Source organism: Carcharodon carcharias, chromosome 17 (genome assembly GCF_017639515.1).
Source record: "Carcharodon carcharias isolate sCarCar2 chromosome 17, sCarCar2.pri, whole genome shotgun sequence".
Classification (NCBI taxonomy): domain Eukaryota; kingdom Metazoa; phylum Chordata; class Chondrichthyes; order Lamniformes; family Lamnidae; genus Carcharodon; species Carcharodon carcharias.
Window position 1 is genome coordinate 87,162,420 of NC_054483.1, and position 17,696 is coordinate 87,180,115.

At 39.1% G+C, this 17,696-nt stretch overlaps 1 protein-coding gene across 1 annotated transcript in view; it reads right to left on the minus strand.

Annotated features, from left to right (window-relative positions):
• Positions 1-14,061: 14,061 nt before the first annotated feature.
• si:ch211-221j21.3 (uncharacterized protein C10orf143) overlaps positions 14,062-17,696 on the minus strand; it is a 42,410-nt gene continuing 38,775 nt past the window's right edge. The window contains exon 4 of the mRNA XM_041209053.1: positions 14,062-15,762. Within this exon, the coding sequence (XP_041064987.1) occupies positions 15,736-15,762 (27 nt within the window). The 3' untranslated portion in view covers positions 14,062-15,735. The remainder of the gene's footprint in view (positions 15,763-17,696) is intronic.

Below are 17,696 nucleotides of genomic sequence, written 5' to 3' on the forward strand. Positions count from 1 at the left end.
ATAGTTGTGCACTGTTAAAAACAGGTCTATCTAGTCCATTGATGCATCCCCCATGGCTTCCATGCATTGGAAGTTGAGGTAGCTGTTTGCTGACACTATCTGCTGGATATATGCAAGTTCTTCCTGTTAAGACCGCAGCTGATGTTATTTGCTGAGCAAGCCAAATCCCAGAGGGAAACTTGTCTTACAGATCATAACCTTTCTTTGTATTTTGAAAATGAGGGTAAAAAACTACTAATCCCAGAAGCATAGAATCCCAGTAACACATTTAGGGTTTTAAAATTAAAAGATTTATTAGCAAGAAGAAGAAAAACTTAACTACAAAAGATTAAAGTTACATAGTTAAAACTTACAAAACATCCCCCCCGAAAAACCACTTGGTCAGAACTCACAAGTAAACTACTTGGCAACACTTCCATCACAGATTTTTAATCATTAAAATCCAGTAATATTACCCAAGGCAAAGAACAGCTGTCACTTAATACCAAACAACTCCTCAAACACTTCCACTCTGGGGCGTAAATTCAAGAGAAAGGTTCAGAAACAGACTGCTTTCTGAAAACAAAGACTTCTCTGGCTTGGAAACTTGATGGTTGCTTCAAATTTACAATGTTCACACCTTCTCCCAGCACAGATTTGGTCTCAGGACATCTCTCCCACACAGCTACCACAACTCAACTAAACATCTTTCCTTAAATATCTTTTTCCCCTTTCATCTTAGATTCCATTGTCCTAAGCACCTCTTTGAACTCAGCTTTCCCAAAATATAAAAATCTTTAATGTTTTTCTGTTGCCCCAACTTTCAGGTCAAATAACATTTAATAACCTTCTCTTTTTTACTTATGAAACCTTTGTAAATAAAAGTCCCTTGTCATTTCTAAATTCTCTTTTGAAATTAAACACCTGAAAAGTTAAGTCCCTACTTATCTCATAATGCAAATTTCAAACCCAATCTATTTACTTGAAATCCAAGATAAAAGCAAAATACTGTGGTTGCTGGAAATCTGAAACAAAAATAAAAATAGCTGGAAAAACTCAGCAGGTCTGACAGCATCTGTGGAGAGGAGTAAAGTTGAAATCCAACTTTGCCATAGCCTCTCATTACAAATGCATGCATCAAGCATCTTTATCTTTCACCTCTCAGTTCCCACAGACAAACTGTCTTTACTAACATAAAAGCCAAAAACTGCGGATGCTGGAAATCCAAAACAAAAACAAAAATACCTGGAAAAACTCAGCAGGTCTGGCAGCATCTGCGGAGAGGAACACAGTTAACGTTTCGAGTCCGAATGACCCTTCAACAGAACTAAGTAAAAATAGAAGAGAGGTGAAATATAAGCTGGCTTGGGGGGCGGGGGGGTGGCGGGGTGGTGGGTGGGACAAGTAGAGCCAGTGATAGGTGGAGATAACCAAAAGATGTCACAGACAAAAGGACAAAGAGGTGTTGAAGGTGGTGATATTATCTATCCCCCCTTTTTTCCAATAATTTATATAGATTTTTCTTTTCCCACCTACTTCCATTATTTTTAAATGTATTTCCATCCATTTTTTTATCTCTACCTTTTAGCCTTTTTCCATTCCTTCACCCCATCCCACCCCCACTAGGGCTATCTGTACCTTGCTTGTCCTGCTTTCTACCCTTAATTATCACCGCATTCAACACCTCTTTGTCCTTTTGTCTGTGACATATTTTGGTTATCTCCACCTATCACTGGCTCTACTTGTCCCACCCCCGCCTCCCCCACTTAAACCAGCTTATATTTCACCTCTCTTCTATTTTTACTTAGTTCTGTTGAAGGGTCATTCGGACTCGAAACATTAACTGTGTTCCTCTCTGCAGATGCTGCCAGACTTGCTGAGTTTTTCCAGGTATTTTTGTTTCTGTCTTTACTAACATTCTCCCAGTTTAATTAATCACGGACAGACAAACACACACACGTCCTTCTTTACAGAATACTGCCATATTCCCAAAAATATTTTTAAAATAACAAAATAACATCCATCTTCATATTCCTTTCATTATTTTATTTCTGCTAATTTCTTGCCAAGCTGTTTTTCCAGTGACTCTGTGTGGTGTGGTGCTGTCGGTTTCTCTCTCCCTCATGCTGATTGGTCAGCAAAGGTCATCCAGCAATGCATGTCATTTTATACATGAAAAACAAACAAGCAAGTTATAATGTATGAACAGATCTGCAGGTGTGATTGTATGCTGAGGACTTTCTTTTGAAGCTCTCAGGTTATCTTCCTTTGAAGTTGCTAAGATCTGTTGAATGCAATCGATTGGGGAACCCGCTGAGACAAGACTGTGGATTCACTGTTCAAGAAAGTCATTGCTCTAGTCCTTCCAATCACAGGTTCCCTCTCTCCCAATCTTGCTGCTCCTCCAGAGATAGAATCTATGATTGGAGGAGCAGCAAGGGCAGGAGAGAAGGAACCTGTGATTGGAGGAGCTGGAGCAGTTATTCTGGACGTCCCACTGACCACCATGCAGGAGTCTTTCAGCTACACTGAATAATTTGTGACATCTTCTGGAGGCCAAGGAGAAGAAGCAGAAAATTAAGGAACAGGACGAAGTCTCTACTGTTAACAAGGCTGGAGCAGGCCTGGGGGAGCTGTCACTCAGCCTCGTGCCAGGCTGGACCCGGCTGTTTTCCAGTCTGCAGCACGAGCTACTTCCAGAGAACTGGAATTCAGTGATACTGAGTTACTTTGAGTGAGGTGAGTGAGTGCCAAGTCAGTGTGTCCAGGGAGGGAGGAGGGAGCTCAGGCAGCAGCAACTCAATGGGACCGAACCTTCTTCTCCTCCCCTCCCTCTTTCCCTTCTACAACTCTCCAACAATGAAACAACGTGAGCTGCTGCATGGAGGCGGTCTTTTCTATAAAGAACAGGTAGTCAAAACAAAATCTGCAAGGTTTTCTTGTAATCTGGGTTGCAAGTATTGAATCTTTCCCCCAAATTAGAATTTAGTGTCAGCACGTACATATGGTGTAATGTACAGAACGTGTTAATGAGGCAGTTACCAAAATCAGTGTTATCATCTGCACAGCGTTATAAGTAACTAATGGGATATTTTCCTGTCAAATTAACAATATTTCACAACACTGTTAAACTAAAATTTGTACTCTCTGGTTTGTTTAATAGTCACTGTGGGATTACCTATAAGGCACTCACAACTGCATTATATCATTGCTGCTCTTAATACTAATGACTCATGCTGTATATATATCAGATGATACGATGTTTGTAACAAGATGCCAGTAATGTGAGTTATCATCTTACTAGGTCCTTTCTGAGTTTGTTTGGTGAATTGATTAATGAATCTTGAAAGGATTAAAAAAAAAAATAGGGCAAAGTTTAAAGGGCAGAAAAGGGATAAGGGGCCCAGAAACAGGAGAAGCACTGGGGCCTACAATTTCCTTAAGCCTATCTATAGTCCCTATAATTTACAAGAATGAGAATTATCTAACCCAGTGGGCTGTGGCTGCTTTGTCTTTGAGTACATGCAAAAGAGAGGTCGATTGATTTTTGTGTATGAAGGAAATTAAACAGGGATAGTGTGGGATGGTGGAAGGTACATGATCAACCATGATCTTGTTGAATGGCAGAGCAGGTTCAAAGGGCTAAATGGCCTATTTCTGCTCCTATTTCTTGTTCTCATGTGAGAATGAAAGAAAGAGAAGAAAAAAAACAAAGTAATGCAGGAAAAGAAAAACGCATAGTGATGGAAGGAGTTGGAACAGCTAAGAACAAAATGATTATAGGGAAAGGCAGATTTTCTCCCTGTGTTACAAAAGGGATATCAGTTAGTTTTCTAATGATTTTCTTCTTGTGCTCTGTCACTAAATAAACAATTCATTACCATCCTTTGCCTAGTTGGCTGACAGTGCTCAAAATTAACCTTTTTTTAGATAAAAACATATATCCTTTTTGTTATTTCTTGCAATAGCTTAACTGGCAGATTTGTGAAAATGCAGCAAAGTGATTAGAAGTGCTGAGCCTTTTGCACTGTCAGAGCCAATAATCCAATTGCCAGATTGGATATTTTGAATCTGAGAATGAGGTTTCTGATTCCTGATTAATTTGCTACAAGGTAGGGACGAAATGTTGAATAAGTTATTAGGCTGTGGTACAAAGATCTGTCAACTGGTTATTTTTATCCATAGCTGATAGAAGTCAACCTCCAAATATAATTCAGATCTGGCATAAGTTATCCTGACAGGCTGGTCATGTACTTACAGGATTACTACATACTCAATTATTGAAATTCATTTCCCACCTAGCTTCCAGGTCAAAGAAAGATCAGTAGAAAGGATTAACATTACCAATTAATACTTCATTCTATAATTTTTCAATTCTATAAAGAAAAAATACCACACTTTATAGTCAGATTTTTAACTAAGTTATTAATCTTCCTTAAATACCCCAGGGTCTTTGCGAACTATCAGTGAAAAATATTGCACAAGCATGCACTTTCTATTGTCACAATTTTTGGCAATGATTTTATGCTAACATTTATAATGTTAAAACGGTATGCAAGCAATTTTCCTATGTCAACAGTTGTCTGTCACAACTTGTTGCAGGCTTTGGCCTCGATGGTAGCATGGCCCAAGTTGCCGATATCAACCTGCCATTTTTCTTTTCTCATCACATGATTTCTCACCTCCTTCCTCTATCCACCCCTACCCACTCTCCTCCCCCTCCCAAAAAGAGTGAGGTAAGTTATTTTAAGTTTTTTCCAGATTCTTACAATTAAACTCCTGCCCTGTCGCAATATACCACAGCGCACTCCCTGAGCTCGGGTCTTACTATATTCACCTTTTCCCTCTGGTCCCTGCTACTGATCTTCAATTTGCCCCTGCTTCTCCTGATCCCATTGCAATGCATGACAAGGCTTGCTCACTCTCCATGAACTTATTACCTTCACCAGTTTCTCAGCTGTGGCCAATCTATACTTTACAAATGTTCATAGCGCTTGGGGCTTTAGTCGATTTGGCCTTCAGTTTCCTACTTAACATTGCTTTAGCCATGAGTGAATCAGTGATCTGCAAATCTTATCCCCTTCACTAGCCTTTCTCCACTTTACAGGTTGCCACTCTGGTCAGCACTTCTGGGTCCCAAATCATTCTTTCTTCAGCACTTTCCTGACCTTTTATGTGCAGAGATGCAAAATCTCCCTACATTTGTCTTTGGTCTGCAATCAGATTTTTGACAGCCAAGAGATAGGGGTCAAGAGGCCAAGGAAGAAAGAGGGGTAAGGATAGGAGATATGAGCTGAAGGCTAAGAATGTGGGCTTCATAATATCAGCTTATCTCAGCGTAATTGCTTGCTTTCATAGGGTTGCTTTTGACTTGCCAGTTTTTTTTTGGAAAGGCAGCAATACAAACCTGACAAGATGTAAACCATACTCTCCAACGTACTGTGTGCAATGCCACTGAGGTCCCATAGTCATTTTAAATTTGTACTTTGTAGAAAAATGATTGCTTTGTCTCAATGCACTAGGCCATAATATTGAATTATAGGTAAATACAACATCTTAATAATAAACAAGAACAGTAGCTAAATGATTTTAAAATTGCAACTGGCATGGAAACACTGTTGAATTATCTATGTTTATAAGCATTTCTTAGTAGAAGCACATCTTCCAATATCGTAACGATGCCTCTCTACACCTACAACAGAAATCATGTGATATGCCACCTCAGCATATATATATAAACCCTTGCCCAACATTACATCATGAGTTGTCCAAATGCTGCATTGTGTGCAGAACCATTGTATTGCACATCTCATAATTCACAGTTTTGAGAAATAATCTTTTTTTTAAACTTTGGCATTGTACAGCCGGGATGCCCTTCGCCAAAATGATCTGCAGCCAATCCTCAGTACTCAAATATTTAGCTTCAAATTAATAAACAATTCAAGTAGTTCCATTTCAATATTCAGCTGTTTTTCATTTCTGGGTCAAGTCTTTAGATTATTTAATACCACTGCTTACAATACACACATTAGGATTACGTGCCCATAGCATCCCTATTATGTAAACTGAGATCAGTTAGCTCATCACAGACCGTGAATCACGACCTCAACCTTCATATTTGTATGGTCATGTTACATCTGTCATAACAATCAGAGACTTTCAAAAGTGTGTTTTTTTTAAAAACGATAAACACCATCTTCTCTTAGAGTTCAAGTATTTTTATAGTACAGTTAAACACGCATTGGTCACCTCATCTTGAATCATTCCAACAAGAATGAAAAAAGACCATTCATTTGAATAGCAGCAATGGTTGCAATAGCAGGGATCTCACATCATCTGGACTCATCTGTTTTGGCCTTAGAAAGGACAACCAATGGGTCCCTACTCTAGGCTTAATTCAAGCTGGTGAAGTGTGGCAATTGATTGTTCCTTGCCTTGTATTTCTTTTTCTAAAAATATTGAATATGCTTTCCATTTTTCTTGGATTTCTTCTGAGTGGCAGAAAAGCTAAGCATCCTCCTTGTAATACAACTTAATAAGATTTCCTCTTAATTTCAAAATTAATAGGTTTCTGAATTGATTTTCAAATTTATGAATTAATGCATAAATTAAGGAATTAATTGAAAGATTAATTTGCAAATTTATTAACTCATTTCCAAATAATTTATTTTATATTGTTGAATGTTAACTAAGAAAATACATCATATTTCAGCACTCATTCCTTCACAGGGCAGGTTAAAACACAGTGCATAAAATGATAATTTAGTTAAATTGCAAAATAAGTGAGAGAAAATTCCAACATGAACAGCACCAAAGAAACAATTAAAGCCATTCCTCTCCAACAGAATGCAATTTCTATGAATATGAAATTCAGCAATTCTTAATAAAAATGAACCTTGAGAAAATTATGGCTGGCATTCAGTTACTATTTGGCTGTATTAACATATAAATTCAGTTAAATGGATGCTTCACAAGAGATTTTGGATATAGAGAAAATAGTTTTTCCAAGTCCATGATACATAATGGGCTAATACTGTAATTAAAGGCAAGACTAGAATTCCTACTCCTACCCAGTGGAACTATCTACTGAAATGTAATAGTCCTCTTATAATATTATGAAATCAAAAGTTAGATACAATTCAACTAACTTAAAGTTCCAGAATCAGTATCTTCTTACAGTTAAAATGTGACCTGTTTTATTTAGGGCATTTGTACTACATAAAAAAACACATAATTAAACATTTGGTATCATAGTGTAACCTAAAGTATTCAGAAATGAGCATTAATTTTCTAATGCTAGAATAGCTATTTTAAATTCAAACTTCTGGTTGCGGATCAAATAGTTCCCACTATTTTTGCAATATTCAGCAATAAAGCAAAATTACACAAATTATTTATAAAAGTAGGAAAGATCTGCTCACTGCACCAAGTTTAATGAGATTAGCTTTATAAAATGTAACAGGAATCTGCACTTTTTAAAAATGAAATACAACCTTGTTTCAACTCAAACATTTTGACATAAGTAACTTTTTGATTTTAATCCTTTGTACATGTGTAAAAAATTAATAGGAGGGACGATATTTTACTACATTAAAGGCACTGTACAAATCCAAGCTGTTGACCGAAGTTTCAAAAGATGACCTGCTAGGAAAATACATCCTGAATAGGATTACTTCATATGTATAAATGCAATTTCCAGCTGTCATTAGTCTCCATACAAAGGGATTACTGCTCTCTTCAATTGTCTCTTGTGAAGCAGGCATCCGTCTGTCTCAGGAGATGATGGACTGTGCCCGGGGTGTATGTCACTTCTGGATTGAACATCATCTGTTGTGGCTGTAGGGGCTGACACGAGTGGCAGTCCCTTCTGCAGCTGGCACAGATCAATAGCATTGGCCCGAGGTCAACTGACGTTTTCTTCCTTCTGCCAGGCTTTCTTTTCCACCCACTGGTTCTTTAGTCCTCTGCTTTTTCCAAGCCCTTCCTGACTGCTGTTGCCAGGCACTCCAGTCAACAGCAAGGACTTCCCATGCATTTACTCTGATCCCAGTCAACTTGAAGTCTCGCTCACGGAAATCCTGGTATCACAGATGTTAGTCTCGTCCCAATAGCCAGCTTACCATAGAGCATGTCTTTGGGGATGTGGCCACCATCCATTTGGCGCTCATGACCCAGCCAACAGAGTCACTACTGACTCAAGAGGGCAAACATACTTGGGATCCTGGGGGTTACTATTGACCAGAAACTGAACTGGACTAGCCATATAAATTCTCTGGTTATAAAAGCAAGTCAGAGGCTAGGAATTCTGCGGTAAGTAACTCATCTCCTGACTCCCCAAAGCCTGTCCGCCATCTACAAGGCACAAGTCAAGGAGTGTGATGGAATACTCTCCACTTGCCTGGATGAGTGCAGCTCCAACAACACTCAAGAAGCTTGACACTATCCAGAACAAAGCAGCCTGCTTGATTGGCATCCCATCTACACACATTCACTGCCTCCACAGCCGAAGCACAGTAGCAGCAGTGTGTACCATCTACAAGTTGCACTGCAGGAATTCAAGGCTTGTTCGACAGCACCTTCCAAACCCACAGCTGCTACCATCTAGGACAAGGGCAGCAGATAGATGGGAACACCACCACCTGAAAGTTCCCCTCCAACCCACACACCATCTTGACTTGGAAATATATCGCTATTTCTTCATTGTCACTGGGTCAAATTCCTGGAACTCCCTCCCTTACAGCACTGCGGGTGTACCTACACAGGGACTGCAGCGGTTTAAGAAGGCAGCTCACCACCCCCTTCTCAAGGGTAACTACAGATGGGCGTGGGCAATAAATGCTGGCCTAGCCTGCAATGCCCACATCCCATAAATGAATTAAAAAAAAACCCTGCACTCTGGTGTACTATATTCAGCACAGTCTCTGGCAAGGAAATCCCCAATTTTCATCTCAGGCAATGGAGGTGGAAGCTGTTCAGCTGCTTTTCTTGGCTTGCATAAGTTGTCCATGCTTTGCTATTGTAAAGGAGGATGCTAAGAACACAGGCCTGGTGCTTGGAGATCTGTATTTTCGGTTAATTTGCTGTTGATCCATACTTGCCTTCACAACTTTAACATGACGCTGCTGCCCTGGCAATCCTGGTACTGATTTTGACATCAAGGTACAGGTTGAGGGTGATTGTTGATCCAAGATATGTGAAGCTGTCAACGACCTGTAGAGTGAAGTTGTCAATGCTGATGGAAGGCGAAGTCTCTACATCCTGGCCCATAATTTTGGGCTTCCTGATGCCGATTGTCAGTCCAAACTCCTTGCAGGCCCCAGAGAACCGATCTACAAGCCATTGCAAGTGAACTTCAGTATGGGATGGCAGCGTAGAATCATCAGCAAATGGCAACTCAGACTAGGGGCAGAATTTTTCCGTCGGCTTTCAGGGGGCGGGGTCCGCTCGCCGACGCGTAAAATGATGTGGGGGTGACGTCAGGTGGAACTCCCGACATCACTTCACGTCATTTACGTTTTCAGGTCGGCTGCGCACAGCCGAGTTGGCTGTTCCCCCACCGACTTGTCAACGACCTATTAAGGCCATTAAGAAACCAATTCAGCTCATTAATGGATCTGCCTGTCCAATCTTAAGGTTGGTGGGCAGGCCAGGGGCCCAGGCGGGCTTGTGAAAAAACATGAAACCTCATCCACTGGCAGGATGAGGCCTCATGAGGGTTTTTAAATTTTAATGAAAGGTTGCAATAAAAGTTATGGACATGTCATATGATGGGACATGGCAGGGAAAATTTTTAAACTCCTTTATTAAAAGTTTCAAAACGGAGCCAATCTCCCTGAGGCAGCACTTAGCCTCAAGGAGATCTGTGCGCTATTTCGTGCGCATGCGCTTCCTGGCAGACGTCACGCTGGGCGGGCCTTAATTGGCCTGTCCACGTAAAATGGCGATGCACCCCCGACCGGCGGCACCAATCAGGAGCCCCCACTCACGCTCTTCCTCCCACAATGGGGGGAAAAGTTTTCCTTAGGAATTTACGCACTTTGGTCTTGGAGTGCTGTCTTGCCAAGTTGAACGTCAGCTCTGCCAGAGCTCCTGTGAACTTGACTGTTAAACGTGCCAGTGTTGCAGCCATTTACTATCAGTCCTCGATAATGTGAGTTATTAATTGTATAGAGAAAGCCAATAGCTGGAAATAGATTAAGAGACATACGTAATTGAAAGCTGCATGTATTCAAAAATCAGGTTCCAATATATCTTAATGAAATCATAACTATCCAATTTATATAACAGTTTGCATTAAACTTTTCTTTTAAAAAAGCTTAGATTAATCAATAGGTTATGCAACATTAGATTCATATTGTGGAGATGAAAAGCATTTTTGTTTTAGACTGTGCTTGGTCAACACGGACAAAGTGAAGAATTTCTTGTTTTGACAAATAAAGGAGTATTTGCTATGTTAAATACATAAAATACATATGTATATATGCTACTTGAGAGTTGCAAAATTATTTCAAAAAATTGAAAAATCATGCACAAACCTAATTCCTAAAAGTGTTATTTATGCCAAAAACATTTCATGCCATCTTTATTTTTAACATATCCATGTTTTCCAGGCCAATGTATTTTGAGATGGAATCTTGGACTCGCAAAGCATTTTCAAATCATAATTATATTTTAAAACTGCTGAGCGAATCCAGCATTTCATCTCAAAACTCATGGGCCTAGAAAATTGATCACACTCTAAATCAGGTGCACACTGCACACACACTGGGAAATCAGGCTTCACTGATGCCACTCAAAGGAAACCTGCATCTCTTCAAGGGAAATCTCAGAAAGGAAACTTTACAAGTTAAAAAGGGCTCTAAGAGATACAGTTCATGCTCTCTGATACAACATGGGAAACTCTGATTCAAGCAGTAGGCGGGAGGGGAGGTGAATTTTGTTCCCTGCAGTGGGAGAAAACCCCCTAAGCAAGAATTCCTCCACTAGTGGGAAGAGATTGCTGAGGCAGTTACCATCAAAGGTTTACCTCCCAGGATATATTATAATGTATGCTCAACGGTAAGAATTCTGCACCCTTATTCTTTGCCCATAGCTGCAACTTCACTATGTGCAACGTATCTGTTCCAATCCTCTTGGGGCAACCATAAACCAAGATAACCAAATTTTTCCAATGACCCCCAGAAGAAGAAAGTACCACCAGATTACACTTTCAGCAACTTTTACTTGAACAAGAATTTGAATTAACATAAATTAAACACGAATTAATAGACAAATGGTACTTCAAATAAGAAAGGTATATTTCGTTTTACAGATTGGATTAAAGATTACTCAACCACAAGGATTCACATCACTCCCCATGCGAATGTGCGCTATGTAGCTGCCCAGATCCACAATATGCTATTCTATATTCATGCAGAGTAGGTCAGGTGTCCTATCAAACAACAGCTTTCACTTCGAGTTTCACGTGCAATTATCAACAAGGCACACTTCTACAAAGCCTCTAAGATCATGACAGTCCTGATGCCATAGCTTTCCCAAGCACCCTTTCAACCAATAACATCCTGATTCATGGTTTGATCCTCTGAGACAAACTCTCAGCTCTTTCTCAGGCCTGGGCTTTTTGCACCACATTATAGGATTCAGTCCATTTTAGCTTGCTAGTACACCGCTTCCCCAGCATCTTCTGGAATTTTTTTTTCCTACTGCCAAACAGAAAGCCAAATTTTTCATAGAGTTTTGCTGGCTTGCCCTGGCACGAATTCCGTGATCCTCTTTTTCTCTGCATCTGGGTCTTCACCCTCCAGCTCCTTTGCTTGAAGCTCTCTTTTGTGTCTGCATCTCTCCTTTGTGTTGTATCACATAGTGTCCATGATTTAACCTTCTTCTTGTTGGTACTGCTTCCAGGTCAAGAGTTGCCAGATCACATTGATCAGTATTTCTTATCCAAGAAAGGTATAATTGGTCCCATTATAATTAATGTAAGCTCTTAAGAATTTTTGAAAATAAACTAGATTAACCTAGACATTTTAGTCACAAATTTTCCTTACAGGTTTAAGGTCATCACATTATCCCTGTTCATCCTTTTCAACCTAATGACATTATCCTCCTCCAACGTATCTTTATTGTCACCCAGCTGGATGGCGCTGTACTCACCTGGGGCAGAATTTTACAGCAAAATGCGGTGAGCTGTTCAAAAATCCACTGACTTTGGCGGGACCGTAAAATCCCGCCAGTGTAAAATTCGCCCCAGTTCCATTCTTAGCCAATTGCCTGCAATGGCTTCTCATTCTGCTCTGTTACTTCTGTGTCCCTCAAGGATCTATCCTTGGCCCCCACTAGTTTATCAGCAGCATGATAGCCTCCTTAGTGAAGGGAAGGGATCTGGCACATTGCTCCTCAGTGAAATTAAGATAGTTGTTATCCTTGAAGATGTACTAGGAGAAAACTCCCATGCAGTGCCATCCTCCTCCTCTCCCAGTTTGTACCACGCTCTTTTTGGATGCTCTCCCTAGTCGCCCCAGATCCATCTGAGCACCGATGACAGTTGTTAAACTGTGGAGACTTATAGAGGCAGTCCAAGCACAGCAAAAAGTCATTAGCAGAAGTCAGAAATCAGTGTAGAAAGCAGAGGAGACATTCTATATGGCTCTCTCTCTTAAGGCTTCCAGAAAAGTGCAATTTTCAATTCCAATTTTCAGTAAGATGCTTTAAATCAAGAAATGCAACTCCATATCCAGTGGTCTGGCCCTTTCATCTGCAATCTCAGAATTAAGTGAACAAAAGCTCCCATTAAACATCCACATTGACCCCCTCATCCTGCCCCACCCCGTGCCCCCCCCCCACCCACCCACCCGAATCGCTCTAATTTTAACTTTACTCCAAATGTTTTTGATCAGGTATTCTACACTTTGCTGCATCTTTTTGTACTTCAAAATTATTCTTAAAAAATATCATGCCATTAACTAACTCAGTTTTTCCAGGATGATTTCTTCTTGGTTACAGATTAAAACCAGTTAGTCACATTCATAAGGCAAATCTCAAATATAACCCTAGTATTACAATGCTTTCAAGTAAATCTCTGCTTTGTTTGTCTCATCCAATAACTATGGTAGTCATCCATAAGTAAATATCAATGACACCTTATCATGGCAGTTTTGCATTGAGCAATTTCTTCAATAGAATTAGGTTCAACTGTTCCACCACAAAGGCTTTTGGAAACAGAGTGATGAAATAATAGTCTTCAAATCATCACTTTTCTTTTTGGTTTAGTAACTATATTCAGCTATGCAGTGCACTCTAAGTTCAACTATCACAGTACACAAAGCTATTTTTGTATGTTGAGGGTGTATGGGGTGGTTTAAACAGTATTTCCCCAATAACAAAAAAAATGAAATACATCTTAAAGGATGCACGGTGCTGGAGAGGGAAATACTATAAAAAAAACAATTCTTTCTATTAACATAATATATTAATTTCTAAAAAATTGTTTTTTCAGAGAAATCTTTACCTTCAATCCAATACCATGACCCGAGAGAGTAACTGTAATTTTGCACTAGGTAGAGGGAAGTTGTTGCTGCTCAGAATTAATTCAGATTCACCATCAGTAAGTGAATCCCTGCTCAGAACCAACATCAAATAATAAAAAGAACACTTCAAATCCCAATAGCAGATCAGCCACCAACTCAATCAGCCTGTTACTAACATCAGTAAAGTGGAAATCAATATTGCCACTTGATGCAAATTGTTGGGTTTCCTTACATGCATGATGCTTGGGAGACTTTATTCAGAGGAATGAACTTTGAATAATTTTCAGTCCCAAAGTGCTTTTGTAGAACAGAAAACTGTAAGACTTAACAGTTACTCATTCTATCCCCAATTTCTTCAATACCATCAGGAATAAATAGTAAATAGTGGTTAGGCACTTGTCTTCCTATGCCCTGGATTGGAAAACTTAACTGAGTTTTTTGTCAGTGAACGGCTCAATAGGTCGCCCAGGTTATATGCCCTCTCAATTAGTGATGTTTAAGAGAAGAAACAGGTGAAAAAGAAAATCTTGAATAAAGAAAATTGTCAACTGAATTGATATTGAACAAACACAGGCTGCTATAAATAAGCATCACACCTTCTTAAATTATAGCACCCATTTTATTTTAGCTCCAGTTTTAGTTAAATCTAAAAAGAGCCTAGAAAGCATATATCCATTGAATGCAGCTGTAAACAAAGTAGATAAAAACATTTTGAACTGTACCAACTCAATTCCCACTGTGATCTGTGCAAAACGTTCCCTTTATAATTTGTTTTTGATGCTTGAGATACCAAAAATCACATGTCCAGCACATTTGTTTCAGAATAAGATTTTTAAAAAATCATACAGAGTTTTGCATAATAAAGTTTCAAATTACAATCATTTGCAGAAGTGATACAAAATGCTTGCAGATATTTCCTAAACATAATGTGAAGTAAACATTTAGTATACAGCTTCCTGCTGAGCAGTATTTTGAAAAATACAAATACGTATTCAAAAGTGGCATCCAATTTTCAATCTTTTTTTTGCCTATTGTTAAAAAAACGCACTAAATATAAACCATCCCAAATGATGATTCTGGTGCCTGCCAGTTCAGCCAGGCCATTGAAGGCAGAACAAAAAGAGGCAAATTTCTCTTTGGACAGAGGGATGCAGTCTCTCCCTCCCACCAACCTCCATGCTATCCCCATTTATAAATCAGAACACATCAACCTGGGCAATGCTCTTAAAGATCAGATGTCACAGTGGCAAAGGCCTCTGAGAGGTTGCCGATCCATCTCTCAAGTTCAAGAACACAAACAAGTATGGGAGGAAGCAAATTGGTTTACTCAAAATATGTGTTCTTTTTGATGATTTAGGGTTAGAGTTAACTACAGCAGCTGTTCAGATGATGGATTTCACCTCATTTTGTCACATGTTGAACATCCAGCTAACAGGGAAAACAAGTGACTTTAGCACTTGTGGGCTTGCCATCTAGTCACCCTAATGGAAAGTGAATGTGTTTGGCACAGTCAAGCTCCACAAAATAGCTGCTTAGTTTGCTGAAACACACTAGCTCGGTTTACAAATAAAGAATGGCACTTGATGGGTTGCCAGAACCCAAGGAATTGTACACCAGCATTATCCACCTTTTTCATTAAAAAAGGGAAGGAAATGAAAGATAAAATAGCAGTAACAACCTGTAGTTTGTAAATGAAATCCCACACTAAGTTGGTTATATTCTGGCACATAAAATGCGAAAAATACAGAGAAAAATACAACCAATTTACATAGTTTTAAAACTAACATGGCAATAAAATTTTTCTTTTAAATTCGAAGATGAAGCTTTTTTTTAAACAAAAGTTTCTAAATAAAAAGTGATTTAAAAACTCGGTAAATAGTACATAGTCATCGATTCTATACTGTAATGTTCAAGTGTTATCTGCGTTTATTTAAAATTCAAAGTTATAACTTTTTACAAACATACTCTGGTGGATAAAGACCCTAACTGATAATCATTTAACTTCCTCTGATTAGAAAACAAATGTTCTGCGTTCAGTACAATAAACATTATTCATTACAGAACTCAAGTAAAACAGGTAACAATGCCAGCTGTTTTCATTAGGTGAATGTTGATTAAGCTTGGAATCAGTGACTTGTAATATAAAATTAAGCAATTTAGACTTCTCTTGTAGAATCTCGGTAATGGCACTAAAAAGTCTCTTCAGTTTTACGATGGTCATTTTTTTCTTTTAGCCACTCATATGATTAATATGACCCTGAAACAGAAACATATTCACAAATAACTTAATTTATAAAATTCAACAGCATCAATGGCAGAACAAGTATGTTTATCTTTTAAAACAAACATACAATGCAGAAAATAGCACGTAACATGTCAAGCAAAAAAGTTGAAAAACTTTCTTCTAGAGGCTTATCAGCCACAAGCGGTAAAAAAAGATTGCCACGCTTTCTGGGCATGGCAAACACATCTGCCTGCCCAGTCTTTCATTCTCCATCCCCCATTCCCTTCACCTCTCCACCTATTTTCTCTTTCCTATCCTCCTCTGGAGTCATCGACTCTTTGTTGGGATATGGTTTCCCAGGCTCTATGTCCATAGGAGTTTAGAAGAATGAGAGGTGATCTTATTGAAACATTTAAGATCCTAAGGGGACTTGATAGGGTGGATACCCGGAGGACATTTCCTCTTGTGGGGAAGGCTAAAATTAGGGGACGTGGTTTAAAAATAAGAGGTCTCCCATTTAAGACAGAAATGAGGGGAGACTTTTTCTCCTAAAGGGTAATTGATACGCAGAATTCTCTTCCCCAGAAAGCAGTGGAGGCTGGGTCTTTGAGTTTATTTAAAGTAGAGTTGGGCAGGTTTTTGTTAGGCAAGGAAGTCAAGGGTAATGGGGGCAGACAGGAAAGTGGAGCTGAGACCACAACCAGATCAGCCAAAATCTTATTGAGTGGTGGGGCAGGTTCGAAGGGTCAAATTACTTAATTTCCTATGTTCCTCATCTAAACGGCTACTAATCATATAAGCCATAAGAAACAGTGGCAGTCCATTCAAACTAAGGAACCGTCATGCCCAAACTAAGAAGCCGTTGTCCTAAGCCTGTCATCCAAATTTACTTTTGGTAAAAATTCAACAGATAATGAAGAGAGGATAACACTCTGGGCAATTTTCCTCTCCTAACCAAATCACTGTAGATGAAGGACTGATTGAAGATGAAGATGACCTTTGTAGTTTGTATGGCTCAGCAACTCACTAGATAGACTTCTTGAGCCAGTGCAGAGACTCAAGAAAAGCCATTTGGCTCTGATGACATGTTCATCTCTGCTCCACAATATCAAGCACCACTCCAAAGACTTCAGCACGTATTTTAGGCAGGCACTTCAATACAATACCGTGGGAGTGCTAGTGCTGCATTGTTGGATGAGATGTTAATCCAAGATCTCAAAAAGATACCATAGTGCCAACTGAGGAAGAGCAGCTGAGTTCGCCTGTGTCCTGGTCAACATTTATGCTTTAATCAATACCTAAAACAGATTGTGATGAAATTCTTTGCATATTTACAACCACAGAATTATAAGATGCCTGGCATAAAAGATCAAGAAAGCTAATGCATAAGTGCATTATTCATATAATTATTCTATGCTTGAACTTCCTTGATCTTTTATGCCCATTTATTGATCCCTGTACCTGAACATATCCAAACTCATTATAATGGCTGAGCCCATGCCCAAGAGCTGAACAAGGAAATTTCAAGCAATTACAGTGGTTCAAAACAAATGCAAAATTCAGCACAGAACTTTGGACGTAGCAGGAAATAGCCATTTTTTTGGTGTCTTATATTAATTTAAAAAAAACACAGTTCAAAGGTTTACCCTCACAAGACCAACACTGTCTATTTTCTGTTCCTTTGAATATTTTTATGCCTTCAGTATAACTCACAAAAAAAATTGAAAAGTTTCAACAATTGCATTTTCTTAAACATGCTGTGCCTAATGTCCATGAAAGATGGTGAGATGGCTTGAAACTTTAAATGTCATATTAGAAAAATGTACAGTGTCAGTTTCATACTTTACTTGGACCCTGATTTTTTACACATCTGCCAAATTTTACATTGCAGCCTATGTGAGTGACATTCGCAGAAATTTTAGCTGTAAATTGATAGCATCATAGTGTGCACAAGAATGACATAATTT